Raw genomic sequence first — 21,868 nt, 5'->3', positions numbered from 1 at the left:
AACATGAAGATGAATATATTAATTTAAATAGTAAACTAGTAGTAGGGCCGTTAAGCACAAGAATCGCGCATTTCAGGCCAAAAAGTACCAAAATTGGTAGAAATATAGATTAAAGCACGGGGAAAATAATGGTCACGGAAAGTACGTCGAGCGGATGCTCGACGTACAAAGCATCTTTACGAGCGCCCGAAGTACTAAGAAATTCGCAAGTTTCCCAGCATCTTTACAGAAGCCTCAAAACCTCTGAATATATATTTTAAGATATGGTGATTCCAATGGTGGCTATATAGAAAGTAAGGGATCGCTATGAAACGCGCAATAGAGTGCTAAAAAGGCACGTAAAGCAAAAATAGAAGCGCCTATCCCGTGTAATACCAAAACAGGCACAAACATAGTTTAGAGTCCAAGTCCGAAGACTACAAACAGCAGCTCGAGTCAGCGCAACACAGCGCTAATTTGCGTGCTGAAAAGTGCGCAAAAAGCGCAAAACTGATGGAAAGTTTAAAGAAACTCTGGAAAAACTGGTAATGTAGCACAAAATACGGGGAATCACAGGTAGAAAGTCGAGCTATCGCTTTATCGCATCTTTGCAATCGCTGAAAAGTGCGCTGAAAGCGCAAATCTCATCTGCTTGTTACAGAAAGTTCAGATTTGGTAGAAACACGGTTTGAAATACCGAGAGTTTAGGAGTTTTGATAAGAAAGTGAATCTGTAAGCCAAAACACGGTTCTGGCATGTCTTAATGCCCGCTTCAAGCGCAAAAATAGAAAAATTTACAGAAAATCGGTTTCCTAAAACAAGTGATAATTCGATATGACATCGAACCTGCAATACGAAATGTGGTTTAGAGCGTCCAGCAGACCCCATGACGCTTAATGACACGAAGAGAATGAAGGTTTTGGAACCCACATAGAGACTTACATGGCACTTTATCGGAGATGAGCAACCAAATAAGCCATTTCCGTTTGCTACTTTAGCTAACTCGTCATGATTGTCATTGTTATTGGAAAATGGAATACAAAATAAGGCAATAATTATCACATAATATGGGACTTTTCTAAGATATCACATCAACTCAACTCAAGTTTTTCTTTATTCAACTCAAAAAATACACAAACAATATTATACCCCCCAACAGAGAGCTGAGCTCGTAAGGCTGGGACAGTGCAAAAATATAAGAAAAAACATCAACATCTCATCGTAATAATGATTTCAAAATATAATACGGTAAAAGACAAATAAAATAGAAAAAACTCATAAAAGATAAGTAAATAAATAAATATCGGGCAGGAGGGGCGTGGGAGGCCATCCCAGACACAGGGACACAAAAACAAAACACACAAATAAGAAGATCAAATAATATAATTTTCCATCATCAACGGTGAATAATCAAAATTTTAGCAAAAAATATTTAATATTTGCTTTTTTAAATTTAGCTGAGATTTTTGGGATAGATCAAACAGAATTTTGTCATTCAGCTTATAATTGTTTGCAATGAAGGGTATTTGGTACCTAATCGAAAACCTTGACCTTTCAGAACTTACAAAAGGAATTCGGTACATCCTAGACCTCCGACAATCCGAACGAGGAAGTAAAATTAACAGAGATTTATCATAGAAATAATTTTTAGAATTTTGGATTTGAAAATGCCATAGGGAAGTGTTTAATATTCATATATCATTTAAATCCAACAAATTTAAGAAGAGGAATAATGTTTTAGTTTCCGACACATTTTCAAGTGTTGAAGGTCGATGTAAGAAATTTCCAAGTATTCTTATTGCCCTATTTTGTAGTACCTGTAAGGGTTTTATATGCTTCCAAAATGTATTAAGATAAACAACTGAGCAGTAATTCAAATATGAAGTAATTAGAAAATGGCAAATTATTTTTAAAATGGTAAAAGGAAAAATATTCTTCACACGGTACATCGACCCAACATTTTGAGCAAGTTTTAATCTTAAATACTCAATATGATTATGAAATGACAAAAGGGGATCAAGAAAAACTCCTAATAACGATATGATTGGACCCTACAAATTTTTTGATCACCAACCTGTAGCTCCTGACAAGAAATCTCTCGAGCAGAACGTTTTGAACGACCAAAAACTATAAAATTAGTTTTCTTAAAATTCGGTACTAGATTATTAGAAACAAACCATCGATTAACTGAGATAACACTTATAGTCAGATTTTCGATCAATGTCGATGAATCCCTAGCTTTAACTGTTATAGCTGTATCATCTGCAAATAAAACTGCATGGCTAATATTCTCATGCAAGCCTCGGGGAAGATCCTTAATATAGATCAAAAATAAAAGTGGACCTAATACTGAGCCTTGGGGGACACCAATATCAATAAGACTTTTTAAATTAGTCAATTTTCCACCGACATCTACTGTGATTTTGCGTCCGCATAGGCATGATTTAACAATTTGCAATCCTTTCCCTCTTATGCCGGAATTTATCATTTTGTCAAGAAGAATTTCATGATTTAAAGTTCAAATAATTTTTTTATATCATAGAAAACAGTAGCCACATGGAAATCATCATCTAAACAATCATTAATTCTAATAAAAGAGCTGCAACTGTTTGTTCTGTCGAACGGTTTGCCCTAAATCCAAATTGATATTTGGTAAAGAAATCACATGTTCAACAATCGAGATTCTAAGTTAGGCTTAAGCCTTAAAAGGGAAATCAGATAAATAATACATAAAAATTCATTACCTTTGGCAAGACCCGTTGCAAAAGCCTTTTTAAAGCCTCCCTCTTTAGAATCTTCGAAGAAGTGTTAATTTCCATTAAATTATTCCTGTTGACCTCCTTCCGCCCAATTCGGGGACAACTTACTTTTCGTATGGCCCTAAATTGTTGACCGAAAAGGAAGATATCTGGACATATATCATACTTTATCCGCCGACTGTGTCCTGCTTGTTTGAAATTTTTTCTCATTATAGCACTAGAAAGCGGGATAAAACCACAAAATGTAAATTTTCATTTAAAGGTGATGAACGACTGACTATTGCAAAATTTTTGGAGAGATGCAATAACTACGATTTTTCAGGGGGTAAAAATCAACCCATTTTTTTCTAGGGACACAATTTTTGGCTATCCATCGACAGTTTCAAAGCCATACATGATGGCTGACGTTACCATGGTTTTCAATATTTTATTCTTAGTTCAAAAACTAATCTTGTTATTCTTCAAAAAAATTTTGACTGACAAAAGGTACAACTTGAGGTTTGGAATATGGTCAGTCAAAAGGGTACCTAAAACAGGTCTTAGACAATTCTTCGGGAAAATATTTAGTAGATCCTTTTCTGGCTTTCGAAGTACGCGCTTTTTGGAACCATACTTGAACAAAGTCATTACTGTAGATTACAGTATTCTAATCTTGATTCGCAAACTTACCTCCCCTTTTCCAAACTTTTTCAAATTGCGAAAAAACACTCTGTGTCTACTTTTTTATTCCACTTTTTACTATTCTATTCTACTTTTATACTAATCTACTCTATTATACTTTTTACTATTCTATTCTACTTTTGTACTATTCTACTCTATTATACTTTTTACTATTCTATTCTACTTTTATACTAATCTACTCTATTATGCTTTTTGCTATTGTATTCTACTTTAATACTAATCTACTCTATTATGCTTTTTGCTATTCTATTCTACTTTAATACTATTTTACTCTATTATACTTTTTACTATTCTATTCTACTTTTATACTATTCCACTCTATTATACTTTTTACTATTCTATTCTACTTTTATCTACTCTACTATATTATTATATTATTATTATAATATTATTATAACATTATATTATAACAACTATATACTATATTATTATTATACATCTACTATATATAGTAGATACTAATCTACTCTATTATACTTTTTACTTTCTCCTGGTAGTTTCAAATTTATGAAGTTTTTAGGGCAGTGCCACATTTTTATAAGCGCTGCCACTCTGAGTCGTAAAAACTGATAAACAAAACTAATCAGATAAATTTTACAATTAATTTCGTCTGTAAAAGTTGAAACACTAATTATCGTTTGGTCCCCGAATGCAACTACACCTTCAAAGAAAACCTAACCCTTCTTAAGCTGTTCGTTACCAAATTTTTTAAGCTCATTTTTTTCTGATTTTTTTCGAGATTTTCATTGCCGATATCCTTGGTACTCCAATGGAAAAAACTGCACAGCAGGGCCTAAATAAACTGTTATTGATGTTATTTTCAAGGCTGCTATATTAGAGAGGGACAAAGTAGAATCGGAACTACAGCACCAGTGCACTGTTTTGGGTGCAAAATTAATACTGGGTGCAAAAGATACAAAATATACTGTTATTGATGTTATTTTCAAGGCTGCTATATTAGAGAGGGACAAAGTAGAATCGGAACTACAGTACCAGTGCACTGTTTTGGGTGCAAAATTAATACTGGGTGCAAAAGATACAAAATATACTGTTATTGATGTTATTTTCAAGGCTGCTATATTAGAGAGGGACAAAGTAGAATCGGAACTACAGCAACAGTGCACTGTTTTGGGTGCAAAATTAATACTGGGTGCAAAACATACGAAATATACTGTTATTGATGTTATTCTCAAGGCTGCTATATTAGAGAGGGACAAAGTAGAATCGGAACTACAGCACCAGTGCACTGTTTTGGGTGCAAAATTAATACTGGGTGCAAAAGATACAAAATATTCTGTTATTGATGTTATTTTCAAGGCTGCTATATTAGAGAGGGACAAAGTAGAATCAGAACTACAGCACCAGTGCACTGTTTTGGGTGCAAAATTAATACTGGGTGCAAAAATACAAAATATACTGTTATTGATGTTATTTTCAAGGCTGCTATATTACTGAGGGACAAAGTAGAATCGGGACTACAGCAACAGTGCACTGTTTTGGGTGCAAAATTAATACTGGGTGCAAAAGATACAAAATATTCTGTTATTGATGTTATTTTCAAGGCTGCTATATTAGAGAGGGACAAAGTAGAATCGGAACTACAGCACCAGTGCACTGTTTTGGGTGCAAAATTAATACTGGGTGCAAAAGATACAAAATATTCTGTTATTGATGTTATTTTCAAGGCTGCTATATTAGAGAGGGACAAAGTAGAATCGGAACTACAGTACCAGTGCACTGTTTTGGGTGCAAAATTAATACTGGGTGCAAAAGATACAAAATATTCTGTTATTGATGTTATTTTCAAGGCTGCTATATTAGAGAGGGACAAAGTAGAATCGGAACTACAGCACCAGTGCACTGTTTTGGGTGCAAAATTAATACTGGGTGCAAAACATACAAAATAAACTGTTATTGATGTTATTTTCAAGGCTGCTATATTACTGAGGGACAAAGTAGAATCGGGACTACAGCAACAGTGCACTGTTTTGGGTGCAAAATTAATACTGGGTGCAAAAGATACAAAATATTCTGTTATTGATGTTATTTTCAAGGCTGCTATATTAGAGAGGGACAAAGTAGAATCGGAACTACAGCAACAGTGCACTGTTTTGGGTGCAAAATTAATACTGGGTGCAAAACATACGAAATATACTGTTATTGATGTTATTCTCAAGGCTGCTATATTAGAGAGGGACAAAGTAGAATCGGAACTACAGCACCAGTGCACTGTTTTGGGTGCAAAATTAATACTGGGTGCAAAACATACAAAATATACTGTTATTGATGTTATTTTCAAGGCTGCTATATTACTGAGGGACAAAGTAGAATCGGGACTACAGCATTAGTGCACTGTTTTGGGTGCAAAATTAATACTGGGTGCAAAAGATACAAAATATACTGTTATTGATGTTATTTTCAAGGCTGCTATATTAGAGAGGGACAAAGTAGAATCGGGACTACAGCAACAGTGCACTGTTTTGGGTGCAAAATTAATACTGGGTGCAAAACATACAAAATATTCTGTTATTGATGTTATTTTCAAGGCTGCTATATTAGAGAGGGACAAAGTAGAATCGGATCTACAGCGCCAGTGCAGTGTTTTGGGTGCAAAATTAATACTGGGTGCAAAACATACAAAATATACTGTTATTGATGTTATTTTCAAGGCTGCTATATTAGAGAGGGACAAAGTAGAATCGGTTGGGTGCAAAATTAATACTGGGTGCAAAAGATACAAAATATACTGTTATTGATGTTATTTTCAAGGCTGCTATATTAGAGAGGGACAAAGTAGAATCGGAACTACAGCACCAGTACACTGTTTTGGGTGCAAAATTAATACTGGGTGCAAAACATACAAAATATACTGTTATTGATGTTATTTTCAAGGCTGCTATATTAGAGAGGGACAAAGTAGAATCGGAACTACAGCAACAGTGCACTGTTTTGGGTGCAAAATTAATACTGGGTGCAAAACATACAAAATATACTGTTATTGATGTTATTCTCAAGGCTGCTATATCAGAGAGGGACAAAGTAGAATCGGAACTACAGCGCCAGTGCACTGTTTTGGGTGCAAAATTAATACTGGGTGCAAAACATACAAAATATACTGTTATTGATGTTATTTTCAAGGCTGCTATATTAGAGAGGGACAAAGTAGAATCGGATCTACAGCGCCAGTGCAGTGTTTTGGGTGCAAAATTAAAGAACGAACAAGAAAAATTGGATAATACCTTGTCAGTAATCAAGCAGAAAGATGAGCAGATACAACAATTAGACCTTTGCAGACAGAAAGCAATTTTGGATGAGACACGTTGTAGATCCATTGCCAGTAACTTAGATGATGTGAGACAAAAGCAAGAGATGGAAATGAAAAAATTGATAAGAGAGAAAAAAGAGCTGACAGAAAAGGAACGAAAAGCTCAGTAAGCAAAACTTTCTCTCTTGTTGCTATTTTTCCTTTTTTTCTTTTATTCTCTATTTCTCTGTTTTTCCATTTACTGTCTTGAGAAGGGTTAGAAATGTTTAAATTTCTGTGCCAAAATTGGCTGATCCTTTTCATACATATCTGTTCTGCTATAACCACCGAAATTTATTGGCACTGAAGGCGTGTCTTATTGATTGTTTTTCACTAAATAAATGTTATTTTTTCAGGGTTTGGGAATTGTCGAGATTTTGTTTTTATTCATACCCCTTTCTGTGTAATACTATACTTCTACTTTTATTTTATTTCTATTTGTGGTATTGGAAAATTCCAAAGATGACTTCTTAAATATTTAACAAAAATTTTGTTTTGATTTGTTGTTGTTAAGTTTTCTCTGTGTATTCACCACTCTGACTTACGTATTCTCCCCCGACGCTTTTTGATACTCTAATTAATGGTCTATCTCTCCCTCTCTATTTCTCACTTTCTTTCTTTCTTGTCTCTTCCTTCCTTTTCTATCGTCTATATTTTTCTTTCTTTCTGCTACTGTTTTATGAATTTAGCAGTCTGAGTGTCTGTGGAACTTTATAAGATTAATGGTCCCAGTGTGCAGATTATGCCTTGCTTGAACGTCATTCTTGCTCTAGGTCAGGTGCAGAAGAAAAATTAGTCAAATTTGCAATATTCGCAGATTACAGCGTTGAGCAATACTAGTTCCGTTATATTCTCATATGAGCCCTCAAAATGAAAAGTTGTCTCTTCCATGGCTGATGATTCATGGTTGATGAAATGACTGATTGAAAATTGTTTAATTTAGCAATTAAATTGCTTTGACAAGCGAAAGTTGCTGCTGTGTTAACATCTTTATGAATCTAGTATTGCACCCGTAGAATAACGTCGTGTGTATTGTAAAGTTAGGTATCTCGCAACAGTTCTTTCATTTTTGGAAATGAGTCACTTGGTCCACCCAGGTCAAAAGAATGAGGTCAATGTTGCAAGATCTAAATTACCTTAAATTACCTTAAATCGCAGCTTGGAGCGATATAAGGATTATCCATCCTTGTGATGCTCCATGAGAAAAAAAAAGAATTCGTTGGGTGTAGATTGTGGCTGTTAGATTAGACTCTTGTGGAGAACTCTGCAGCTTCCCAATTGTAAAGGAACTCCTGGCAGAGCCATTCCCTATCAAGGTGGGACTTGAACATGTCAATTGAAGTAGCAGAAACTGTTTCTTCAGAGAGATGGTTCCACATATTGATGATTCTTTGGCTGAAGAAGTGGCTTCTATGTCTACTCGTGGAACGCTGCATGAAGAGCTTCAAAGAATGTCCTCTAGTACCAGAATGCAAGGGCTGTGCAAAGAGACCGGGAAGGGTATTTTTAGAGAGGATTTTTTTGGTTAAAATAATGTCACCTCTTTTCCGTCGGTATGTCAGCGTCGGCAGCTTGAACGACGTAGTCTTTCTTCGTATGGAAATTTATTCATGTTGGTAACCATCTTAGTGGTACGACGCTGGACATCCTCAAGCAACTTCCTATCTTTTTTGAAGAAGGGGCTGCCAATGACATTCCAACCTCCAGGCGTGGACGTACAAGCGCCTTATATAACTTCATAAGAACTCTAGGGTGTCGGCTGGAGATGGTTCTTTTTATGATACCGAGGGTTTTATTTGCAGAAGATGAAACAGACTTAGCATGGCTGCTAAACTTTAATTGGTGATCTCCAATAACCCCAAGATCTCTTTCATCGGAAACAGGAGAAAGGAAGTTGTCTTGAAGGAAATACTTATGATGCTTGTTATTTTTGCCAAAATGAATTACATGGCATTTGTCAACATTGAAAGTCAGAAGCCACATGTTAGCCCATCTTTCTAGACTATCAAGATCTGTTTGAATTGATTGCTGGTCAGAGGGAGTAGCCGCTTTTCCAACTAGTTTTGAGTCATCAGCGCAAAGGGTAATAAGATTTGAAAGAAGGGTGGGTAATTCGTTAACATAGAAGTTGAAAAGTGTTGGTCCAAGAATAGTGCCCTGGGGCACGCCACTTAATACAGTTGTGCGAAAAGAGAAATGAGGAGTTCCTTGCAAATCAAAAACTCTGACACTCTGTGATCTTTCAGAAAGGGAGCCCATAATCCACTGTACAACACCTTCGTTGACACCTGCAGCCCTCAATTTGATTATGAGGAATTCATGACAAACTTTGTCGAATGCTTTGGACAGATCAAGAAGAATCATGTTGACAGGAAAACCCTCATCAAGCAGTGTAGTCACTAATTCATATGTTTAGATAAGGTTAGTGTCCACAGATCTACCAGATCTGAAACCATGTTGTGATGTGGAAAGGATATTATTGACCTCAAGATGTTCAATTAGAGCTTTATTAACAAATCTCTCTAGCACCTTAACAACTGCAGAGGTGATGCTTATGGGACGGTTATTCTCTGCTGAGTCTCTTCGTCCCTTTTTATGGATCGGGGTTATATAAGATGTTTTCTAATCATGCGGTAGTTCCCCATTTTGAAGAGATAACCGGAACAGCATGCACAGAGCTTTTCGACACTCCCTAAGAAGACGTGGATGAACACCGTCTGGTCCCTTTGACTTATTTACATCAAGCTTCTCAAGGCTATTGAAAACCATTAATTCACCTACTGACAGATCAGGCATAGGGAAAAGCACTTCATACAATGGAGGATCTGGTGAGGAGGTGCCTGAATTTTGGGTAAAGGCAGAAGCAAATTGTGCATTTAGAATGTCAGCCTTATCTATTGGAGATAAGTGTAATACTCTGTGGTCAACAAGGTCAGGAATAGTATGATGATTTGGGTTTTTAGAAGAGACATGTCTCCAAAAAGATTTTGGGTTTAACTTTATCTCAGAAGCCAAATTTTCCTCGTAGGCAGATTTCAGTTTTTTTACAGAATCTGTTACACGATTCCGTACTGCTTTATAAAATGACAGGGTCTCCTGGTTCCTCTTCTTCATATACCGTTTCCAGGCTCTAGATTTCTGGTTAATCAGCTTCTTAACTTCCTTAGTGAGGAAGGGAAGTGTTTTGGGCTGTTTCCTAAAAATAACCCTGGAATGTTTCTTTTCAAGAGCAAGAAGAGTTTTTTTGAAATTTAGCCACGACTCATTGATGTCACTGGTGATAAGCATTGACCAATTTGCAGATGAAAGTTCCTGCTGTATTGCCTCATAGTCGGTGAAAGTCTGAGGACGAAATTTAGGTTGAGGACGACTATTTAGGGACAACACAGACAGAATAACTAGGTGGTCACTACTAGTAATTGGCGGTAAATAATCATTACGAATGAGGGAATCAGTATCACGCAAAATGACAAGGTCTAACAGCGAGGGATTCTGATCAGCTCTATAGCGTGTAGGCTTATCAATAGTCTGATGAAGAAAATTATTTGATAGGCAAGATAAAAAAGGTGAGTCTCTACTATTAGATGAAATATGTCCAGTTCCTTCAACCCACTCAATTGCAGGAAAATTAAAATCTCCAGTGATTATTAACTCAAATGAGCTAGGAAGGGAAATTGAATATGTCATTTCATCAATGATAGTTTTGAGGGCCAATTCACTATCTTCAAGGGAAGGAGCACTTGGACTTCGATAAACGCACCCAAGACGCAAATTTTTATTAGCAATGGAGATATCAAGCCATACACTTCCTATCAAAGATATATCAAGCATAGTAGGATTTACAACACTAACCTGGATACCATCTCTTACATAAACACCAACTCCTCTTCGACAATTTGAGTGCTCCAAGTTGCTAAATAGTTGATATCCCGAGATCTGTAGGGATGTTTCAGTAACCGCCAAAAAACTATGTTTCGGTAACAATTCAAGAAAACTCGCAATATCTGCTGCTTCCTCCCTAAGAAGCACTCCGGATTCTTGAAGCTTATTTGTCAGACAGTCAACATTGCTTGAAAGAACACGGAAAGTATTTTCAGAAAGGGGCTTCTGACTCGGGAAATTTGGCTGTTGAGACTCAGAGGTAATATCAGATATAGTACTTGAAAAACTTGAATCCGCTGAATTCTGACATGACACGAGCAAATTATTAGATATAACATTTGAATTAACATTAGCAGAAATAGCTCTTAAATCGACATGGGAAACATTTGGAGAAGGATTGGATGAAGCTTCACAAGAAATATCAACTGACGATTTATCAAAACGAAGCACTGGGGAAACAAAACTATTTACATGAGGATGCGATGATATAACTAGGTTTCCATCGTGGATTGCTTTGGAGGGGACCGGGGTGGCGCTTCCCAACTGCGATGAGCAGCCTCGTTTTTTGGAACGATTTGGCCCTTGAAGATCATGAGGTTGGGCTCACCTGAGCTTATTCTTCTTTTCAACTCCTCAACTAAAGCCTTCCTCCTGTTTCTCTCCGTCTTGGATGCGTCACCACGAAATTGTATATCCTCGTGGAGCTCACGGGAGCAGTTGATGATTGACCTTTTGATGTCCAGGCTTGGGACAGTAAAAAGGACAGGAGGAGGGCATGCAGATGGCAGAGAGTTAGTAGGGATCGGAAGTCTTCTCACATTATTGATGTGAACGTCTCTGAGCTTATACTTTTGATCAATATAAGACTTGATGAATAGTTGGTCATTGGGTTGTGGAGGGATCCCAAACGCAACAATTTTAAGGGCTCTACGTTGTCTGTCCCTTTCTTCAGAAAAGTGGCGCTGGATCTCACTATCAAGATGCTGGGTAAGATTGGCTTTGATGCTTGTTGTCTCTTGAAGAACTACCGTCTGGACTTCGGAACGCATTTCAGAGAGTGAGCATTTTTCGGACACCCGGGTTTCCAGTGCTGACACTTGTGATTTTATCTCACTGACAGTTTGTGAGATTTCAGCTTTTAGTGATCTTTCCAAGTCTTTTAAAGATGCTTGGACAATTTCTTGAAAGGCCGCTTGAGATGGGATTTTATCAATGATATCATTTTTCATGCTATTTATTGTAGCTTTTACGATATTCTCAACACTAGGATTTTGAGTATTAACAGATGTTGATCCGTATTTACATGCTGGGCACTTGATACAAATATCTACACGTCGGGAAATTTTCGTGATAAGCAGATATTCAGGTTCAGGCATGTCTAGACACTCGGTACATATCCACTTGTCACACCCATCACAAAGAATGGCATAAGAATCATTTTCTAATGCAATATTGCAGGCAAGACAATTGTGAGATCCTTTTTTCGGACTTATATGAGTCCTTTTGGTCTTCTACTTGATGTGGCCTTAATTTCGCTAGGTGGCGGCATGATATGAGAAAAAAGCGCTGGAAAAAAATGCGGGGGAAAAAAAGCTTTCAGCCAACAGATATCAATTTATCACGGGGTTTTCAGAACTTGGGGGACCTGTGGGAAGCGCGGATACTCAAATCGCCTATCCCCAGCAGTTTAAGGATGGATATCCCGCCGGTACCAATACGGCTCTTCGTGTTTGTTATCGCTCTCTTCTGCACAGGTTTCCCCAAATGCAGAAGATAAACGATTCAGCTTACGTAATCTGTGGCTTTATCAAAAAACAGATACTTCGCAAATTTAGACCGGCAACACTGTATAGGTAAATAATGAAGAACGGGAAGATGTGTAATTCCCTGGAGAATTGAAAATAAAATGAATTGCCCAAAAGTCTAAATATATCAATCACAGCACTGAGGTAGGTCCCTTAAATCAACACCTAGGGTAACACAAGACCAGGGAAAATGCAAAAAACAAAGAAAAACAGTTTTATCTCACAGTTTAATACATATATATCCAGGGTTCAAATTTATGCAGCCACATGGATTTGTTATTGTTGATGTTATGAAATAAAGATCGAGTTATAAAGATCGAGTGTTTTTGTAGTAAGGTCAGTGTAAAGGTCAAGGGTTCTTTCATTTTTGGAAATGAGTCACTTGGTGCACCCAGGTCAAAAGAATGAGGTCAATGTTGCAAGATCTAAAGGCCAAATGTCTTTGTAGTAAGGTCAGGTGTTCTTTCATTTTTGGAAATGAGTCACTTGTTGCACCCAGACCAAACGAATGAGGTTGGTGTTGCAAAAACTAAAGGCCAAATGTTTTTGCAGCTTACAAAGCCAGCCTGACACGAGCAAGCTGGTGCAGTTTCATTTACAGGGCTTTTAGAAAAATAGAGGTGGACACACATACACATATGGGCGAGTTATCTATCAATCCAGAACAGGCAAAATGTTCAACAAAAAAAAAAGATAGTTGGTCCTGATAGGTGGTATGTTTATCCCCTTTGTAAAGATGAGGATGAAGACTTGGATAATTTTCTCAGGAAATGCCCGGTACTCTTTGATTTACGGGAAAGTTCTTTACATGGTATTAATTTGATGCTTCCTGGTATTCTGGAAAATAGTAACCCAACCACAATATTTCGAGTGAGAGTGTATCTAGATAAATCCTTAGTAAGAAGAAAAATTTTATATGATTAATTTCTTTTGTCGTTAGATTAGGTGTTTTCGCGTTGTACCCTGTTTCTGTGCGTGTTTGTAATTTGTATTATTGTTTAATTTCCTTGCTTGTTTGTTATTTATTTATATTATTGTGTGTATATAGCCCATGGGCTCTTGAAATACACTTACCTATCTATCTATAAGTTATAAACATTAAGAGTAATGTGAGAGGCCCTTCAAAACATATATCCTCCCCAAAACGTCTTGGTTTGTCACTGAGAGAAAGGTTGAGCCTGTGCCATCCCAAGTCTGGGGATTAGGATTATTGCATAAGGAGTCTTGATGTCGTTTCCGCACAAAAATTTCAAGCCCTCCAATCAAGACCAATTCAATAAACAAGTGGGTTTTCACCCCTGTGACTTGATGCGGCCTTTTAACTACCATTATAAAGTTGAAACTAAATATAATACTAGACTGGAGGTATGATTAGTTGCATAGGAAATTCCAGAAAGGAAACCCGTAAAGGTGAAAAGGTAAAGGTGTTGGTAAAGAGAAAGAGATGAGGGTTTCTCCTTAAGAAAGAGATCGAAATTTCCATGCAATTTTGAAACAACTACAGGGGACTTTGCTCTGACTTTCTTGGATTTTGCCCTAACATCTCATTTACTCCTTAGTCCTACTCCAACCCATCAAAATTGTTTCAATCGTTTCATTATTGTACATGGGCATTTATATCGGTGGGGTGGTGGAGGATGGGTTGACCATAAAAAAAAATCGAAGAATAGACGAAATATATGGAAAGTATATGAATTAAACCATAATAACGTAGGGATTGTTGTTGTTTTTTTTTTTGGGGGGGGGGGACATGCCCGGAATTCTTGTCCTTTTGCGCACGTGAATGATATCAATTCTCTTCAAGCATTTCTCCTAATCCTCGGACTTGTTTTGGCACCCTTACATATGTAGAAATAAGTATTAAAAGTATTGAATAATAGTGTTCATATCAAATCAATTTTATTCTATTTCTGGACTAATGATCATTGGCCCTTGGTTGCATATTTCTTGTAGATTTTTGGATGATGCGGGTTCGAATTTCTATTGAGAGGCTCCTACCTCAAAATACGATATGTTGAGAGCATTTGGTTGGACTATAAAAAGTCAGAAAAGGGTAGGCTATTGTACGTTTGAACGCTTCTCAGCGAGCACATGAAAGGGATATCAACAATTTTATTAAGTATCTCCAAATATAATACTAGATAGTAATTTCCTGCTTTGGCACCTTGCCTAAAATTGTTCCTTTTTTTCCAGTAATTCCTTAGTGTCCTATAGAACTTGAAATCCCTTTAAAATATAGATACTACAAGGGAAATTGTTATCTTCAGTGCGTGCTTCAATTATTTTTATATAGACTAATATACTTTATTTAAATAAAATTTTATCAAAACCCACTAGTGCTTTGGTATATATATGTGCTGCGCGATGGTGTTTTGGAGTTTATTATTTTCAGGGAGGCTGTTGAAAAGGAGCAAAACGCTTTGTCAAAGTTGAAGGGGGAGCTTGACGAGTTGACTATTCGTCATGACGAACTTCTTAAGAGAATTGAGCCATTCATGGTGAGTCTTTTTAGATATAGGTACGTTTTTATTTGGAAATATAAGTAACACAAAATAAATTGTCAATTAGCAATTTTATCCTGATTTCAACTATACTAAACCCTGAAAATTAGATGAAAAATATTGAAACTATGCACTTTTGTAAAAATTTAGCTTCAAAATTTACCGATTACCATTTGAGCAACTCAAATGGCACTCCAAAAGCAAACAAAAAATAATAACCATAAATGTGTAAAACTGTTTGTTTTTTAAGTAGGCCATGGAATTTGTTCAGTCAACCCCAAAAACCAAATTCTTTCGATTTTAGTACAAGCCGACTAGAAGAATCGATATTAATGACGCCTGAATGGGAATATTGTTATAATTTTACAATGGGAATACAATATTAAAATATCTGCTCTATGAATGACAGAATTAAGCGCCTAGTAGCTCACATACTTGGCTCGTGCACTCATTCAAAATAATAAGGGAGCACTTAGAAGCGCGTAGCACCGCGGCAACGCTCAAAGAATGGGAGTGCTCCTAAATCGACAGCGAAAGTGAGAGCACGCAGCACTCAGAAACACCTGGTGTGTTTTTATTAATTTACAAATTTTATTAATCAAAATAAAAGTAAAGTGCGATTTTTTTTGCATATTACGACAATTTATGAGTTGTCGAAATATCTTGAAGTAGGGAGGTTTGTTTGTGCTAATATTTCAGAGTGTTAGATGTGTCATTTGTGTAAATAGTAAATAAAGGAGGTACTAAACGAGATCCCTAAGGAACTCCAAAAGTGACCCTGAACATTGGATGTAAAATCTTGAAATGAAAACTATCAAAAACTAAGGGAAAAAATGACATTTAAAATAAGAAGAAGCATATGTGGTAGTCTAATGAATTGGTTAATTACGTTAATTCGTTAACATTTTATAATTGCTGGTAGAAACACACGAATGAGGAGGGACACGTAACAGTATGAATTTCAAATCATAGTTGGAATTGAGTAAATAAACCGATAGAAATATCTTGAAGTAGGGAGGTTCAAATTCGGTTTGTTTGTGCTAATATTTCAGAGTGTTAGATGTGTCATTTGTGTAAATAGTAAATAAAGGAGGTACTAAACGAGATCCCTAAGGAACTCCAAAAGTGACCCTGAACATTGGATGTAAAATCTTGAAATGAAAACTATCAAAAACTAAGGGAAAAAATGACATTTAAAATAAGAAGAAGCATATGTGGTAGTCTAATGAATTGGTTAATTACGTTAATTCGTTAACATTTTATAATTGCTGGTAGAAACACACGAATGAGGAGGGACACGTAACAGTATGAATTTCAAATCATAGTTGGAATTGAGTAAATAAACCGGTAGAAATATCTTGAAGTAGGGAGGTTCAAATTCGGTTTGTTTGTGCTAATATTTCAGAGTGTTAGATGTGTCATTTGTGTAAATAGTAAATAAAGGAGGTACTAAACGAGATCCCTAAGGAACTCCAAAAGTGACCCTGAACATTGGATGTAAAATCTTGAAATGAAAACTATCAAAAACTAAGGGAAAAAATGACATTTAAAATAAGAAGAAGCATATGTGGTAGTCTAATGAATTGGTTAATTACGTTAATTCGTTAACATTTTATAATTGCTGGTAGAAACACACGAATGAGGAGGGACACGTAACAGTATGAATTTCAAATCATAGTTGGAATTGAGTAAATAAACCGGTAGAAATATCTTGAAGTAGGGAGGTTCAAATTCGGTTTGTTTGTGCTAATATTTCAGAGTGTTAGATGTGTCATTTGTGTAAATAGTAAATAAAGGAGGTACTAAACGAGATCCCTAAGGAACTCCAAAAGTGACCCTGAACATTGGATGTAAAATCTTGAAATGAAAACTATCAAAAACTAAGGGAAAAAATGACATTTAAAATAAGAAGAAGCATATGTGGTAGTCTAATGAATTGGTTAATTACGTTAATTCGTTAACATTTTATAATTGCTGGTAGAAACACGAATGAGGAGGGACACGTAACAGTATGAATTTCAAATCATAGTTGGAATTGAGTAAATAAACCGGTAGAAATATCTTGAAGTAGGGGGGTTCAAATTCGGTTTGTTTGTGCTAATATTTCAGAGTGTTAGATGTGTCATTTGTGTAAATAGTAAATAAAGGAGGTACTAAACGAGATCCCTAAGGAACTCCAAAAGTGACCCTGAACATTGGATGTAAAATCTTGAAATGAAAACTATCAAAAACTAAGGGAAAAAATGACATTTAAAATAAGAAGAAGCATATGTGGTAGTCTAATGAATTGGTTAATTACGTTAATTCGTTAACATTTTATAATTGCTGGTAGAAACACACGAATGAGGAGGGACACGTAACAGTATGAATTTCAAATCATAGTTGGAATTGAGTAAATAAACCGGTAGAAATATCTTGAAGTAGGGAGGTTCAAATTCGGTTTGTTTGTGCTAATATTTCAGAGTGTTAGATGTGTCATTTGTGTAAATAGTAAATAAAGGAGGTACTAAACGAGATCCCTAAGGAACTCCAAAAGTGACCCTGAACATTGGATGTAAAATCTTGAAATGAAAACTATCAAAAACTAAGGGAAAAAATGACATTTAAAATAAGAAGAAGCATATGTGGTAGTCTAATGAATTGGTTAATTACGTTAATTCGTTAACATTTTATAATTGCTGGTAGAAACACACGAATGAGGAGGGACACGTAACAGTATGAATTTCAAATCATAGTTGGAATTGAGTAAATAAACCGGTAGAAATATCTTGAAGTAGGGAGGTTCAAATTCGGTTTGTTTGTGCTAATATTTCAGAGTGTTAGATGTGTCATTTGTGTAAATAGTAAATAAAGGAGGTACTAAACGAGATCCCTAAGGAACTCCAAAAGTGACCCTGAACATTGGATGTAAAATCTTGAAATGAAAACTATCAAAAACTAAGGGAAAAAATGACATTTAAAATAAGAAGAAGCATATGTGGTAGTCTAATGAATTGGTTAATTACGTTAATTCGTTAACATTTTATAATTGCTGGTAGAAACACGAATGAGGAGGGACACGTAACAGTATGAATTTCAAATCATAGTTGGAATTGAGTAAATAAACCGGTAGAAATATCTTGAAGTAGGGAGGTTCAAATTCGGTTTGTTTGTGCTAATATTTCAGAGTGTTAGATGTGTCATTTGTGTAAATAGTAAATAAAGGAGGTACTAAACGAGATCCCTAAGGAACTCCAAAAGTGACCCTGAACATTGGATGTAAAATCTTGAAATGAAAACTATCAAAAACTAAGGGAAAAAATGACATTTAAAATAAGAAGAAGCATATGTGGTAGTCTAATGAATTGGTTAATTACGTTAATTCGTTAACATTTTATAATTGCTGGTAGAAACACACGAATGAGGAGGGACACGTAACAGTATGAATTTCAAATCATAGTTGGAATTGAGTAAATAAACCGGTAGAAAGTAAAGTACCGGCTGGTTGTTTAATGTTTGAATTATCTGATTTATTAACCTAACCCCAAAAATGATATCCTGAGGAGTTGGGGTTAATTAGGAATCCGTAATTAGCCTCCTCTCATGAAAACAATCCAGCGTATGTGTCTGCCTACTGGTATTGAGTGTTTTTTAAAAATTAAAAAATGAGTAGATTGTCAGGGGAAAAATATTGAACTCATTGTGATTAGTAAAAACGAGACACAAGATATCAAATTTTAACAAAGCTAGAAATATAGGTGAAACTTGATGCGTCTCCTCCATGGCAGAAGAAGAAGAAAATGCAAATGGGTTTGCGGATGTTAATGTTCAAATAATTTAAAAGCTGTTAAAATTACCCGCTACTTAGGTTGCGTCTTTCAATTCTTTTTATGCGTAAATAACGACGGTAATTAACTTACTAGTACAGTTAACTTGTATTTATTTGCTAATAAGAGGAAATTGATATTTCATACTGAATTCCCATCTTTCATTCTTAACAGACGGAAAATTAAAATCGGAACTAGCTCTAAGTAGATGGCAGCGCTTATTTTCAGTCTATTCAAAAATGATCTTTATGTTTGATTTTCAAAGACAACTAGTAATTTAATAGTAATTGCTGATTAATTTGTCAAAACAAAAGTTGGATTTTGGTGCTTCAAAAAGTCATTTCCTCTTGTAAAACTTTTCAAAAATTAAAAGAAAATTAGAAATATATTTTTTAAGAGAACTAGTCTTTTGCCTCTACTTTTACTCAGTTCACGAGTTGGAGAACTATTTTGAGGGTAGTTATATTATGTTATAACTGCTTTGAGACTCTATGAGTCAATTGGTTTTACTCAACAAAATTAATCTAAAAAAAAGCTAAAAAAAACATTTAAAAAAAGAGGAACATACCGTAATGTTTTGTAATAAAAAAGAATATTATTTTTCAAATATATATTAAAAGTAATAAAGTCTTTAATTCAAAATTGTGTTCCAAACTTATCTTTGGCGTCAATTTAGCTATTATGGATTATGCGAAAGGGGGAAGAGTATCAACCAAATTTGATAAATGTAAACATCATACCGTGACACATACTAAGAAATCCCATAACAAAAATAAACACAGTGCCAAGCACCATTGACAAAGCATAAGTGTTTTTTTTGTTTTTTTTTAGCAATTAATTGGCCCAATAAGTTTTGTCGTTGCCTCGTTTTTATCTGAATTTTGCGTAAAAAAAAAATATTATCTTTTACCACGTCTCCTACACATGAGACGGGCCTTAATTTCTGAAGGATCGTCGGAATCACGTAAATATAAATACATCTCTGAGATCAAAATTATGTACTCATTCATATCTAGAAAATAACTCTAGGACGTAAATCTAGTTTTTTTATGCGTTGCTCTGATTGGATAATTTCAATGGAAGAATTGTAAGTCTTCTTATACACATAGGCAAGATCCAGGACCTTATTTTTGCTATTTCAAAATAAAGTTATTTTTATTCATACAGCTAAAAGATTGATACCATCGGTTATTATAGGCGGCGCAATAGCGCTACTTATAATAAGAGCGATGCGGGTACAATGTTAATGGCTCATTTGATTTGAAATTGAAAGATCTAGCGCCTCTTTTACAGTCGAAAGTGATTAGAGGGCAACTAACTCCCCTCCCAAGCCCACCATTTCCCCGAACACATCTAATCAAAATTGTGAGATAGCCATTTTGACCCCCCCCCCCCACAGCCCTCAGGGCATAGGTTGTAAGTTATGCCCGGGAGGCATATAAAGTTTTCATGGAAAGGGTAGTCGTATAAAACTCGGAGGGGCTCATTGGGCTAGTAGTCAGAAGTTCTAGTAGCCTACCCTTTTTAAGATTCAAAGTGATCTGATGGTGGATACCCCTCCCACACCACGTATTTTCCTGAAATGTATCTGATAGAAATTGTGAGATGACCATTTGTTTGTCGTTGAAACTTCAAAAAAGGCTGATTTGATTGGAAATTTAAAGAGCCTTTTAAATAGTCAAAAGTAATTAGAGCACAACAAGCCCCCCTCCCTCCATGCCCGTCAATTCCAAAAGCACATCTAATCAAAATTTTAAGATAGCCATTTTGTCCAGCGTAGTTGAAAGGTCTAGAGATTGTGTCTCTGAGGATGACATCCTCTCCACAGCCCTCGGTGCAGGGATTGTAAGTTATGCCCCAATGGAATATAAGATTTGTATGGAAAGGGTGTTGGTGTAAACTCCGAAGGTGGCTCATTGGATTGTAAACAAGATGTTCTTGTTCCCTTTTTAAGAGTCAAAGTCATCGGGAGCACCGCTTCCCCCCTATGTCGTATTTTCCACTAACTATTGCCCTTTTTATTATTCAAAAGGGATTGGAGGGAAACAAGCCCCCCCCCCCACTCCCAACAATTCCCAAAACACATTTAATCAAAATTTTGAGATATTTATTTTGTTCAGTGTAGTTGAAAGTTCTGGAAATTATGTCTTTGACAACCGCCATACCTTCTCAAGACCAGAACATAATTTGCACTTAACTGAAAATAAAATATATTTAAATGTTTTAACTTTTATTTTTAGGTGTTTAAAATGTATTTTCTAGATATATGAAGGGGGAAGTCCTTCCCCTTGCACTCCAATTACCGCGTGAGTGCCTGGTTAATTATTTAGTCTTTTTAGAGGACTGACTCCCTCCTCCGGAAAAATTTATAATGTCACGATTCGTCTTGTAAGGGGCTGCCCTACTCCCCCGTGTGTGTAGGCCTGAATATTATGTTTTTGTTATGGTCTTTTTATTATTTTAGTCTTTAATAAATATTACTCTTTAATTAATAGTCTCTAATTATTTAGTATTTTCATTTTATTGTTTTAGTCTTTAATAAATAACTACGAGGCTGAACGAAAGTCCCTTGTAGAAATAAACCAAACCACTGAATCGGAACTGACAGCTTTGACCTCAAGATATGCTGATTTGATTGGTCATCAGAACAACAAGCAGAAAATAAAGCATTTAGAAAAATTGAAACTTGACTTGTTTAACACAAAAAAGGTAAGAGCTTATCAAAATCTAACTATTTTAAAGGCTCAGTTTCACGTTGATTTAATTTTCAATCACACATGCATAATATTAACCTGTTGTAGCCCAATGGATTGATGTCCTGCTTGGCAATATGGAGTACTCGGGTTCGATCCCCGCTGCAGTAAGGTTTGGTGACAAGCTTGCTACTTGTCCCTGTATAAAACACTCAGCAATTGAAACGTCGACACCACGCTCTATGCGCCAGCAATGGCTCAGGAGGATCTTTATCCTTTTCATCCTTACATAACATTACAATATGTGGCAGAGAGATAAGGTCGTTTTGTATAAAAATAGTAAAATTACATTTATAATCATTTGATTTAAAATAGTTTATTTGTACTGATAGCATAACCTCAAATTACGCTCCGTGTCGTTTTTTAGGTAGGTAGGTAAATTTTTTATTTAAAACCTT

The 21,868-nt window shown here is 35.7% G+C and overlaps 1 protein-coding gene across 2 annotated transcripts in view; it reads left to right on the top strand.

Annotated features, from left to right (window-relative positions):
• Positions 1-21,868, top strand: part of LOC136040658 (hyaluronan mediated motility receptor-like) — a 92,948-nt gene that overhangs the window by 62,246 nt on the left and 8,834 nt on the right. For both annotated transcript variants that reach the window (XM_065724941.1, XM_065724942.1), the window contains 3 exons: positions 6,558-6,850; positions 14,803-14,908; positions 21,250-21,426. In XM_065724941.1, coding sequence (XP_065581013.1) covers positions 6,558-6,850; positions 14,803-14,908; positions 21,250-21,426 — 576 coding nt within the window. The remainder of the gene's footprint in view (positions 1-6,557; positions 6,851-14,802; positions 14,909-21,249; positions 21,427-21,868) is intronic.

This window comes from Artemia franciscana, chromosome 21, assembly GCF_032884065.1.
Source record: "Artemia franciscana chromosome 21, ASM3288406v1, whole genome shotgun sequence".
Taxonomy (NCBI): Eukaryota; Metazoa; Arthropoda; class Branchiopoda; order Anostraca; family Artemiidae; genus Artemia; species Artemia franciscana.
The sequence above is the reverse complement of the archived record's forward strand: the minus strand, read 5'-3'. Positions and strand labels throughout refer to the sequence as shown.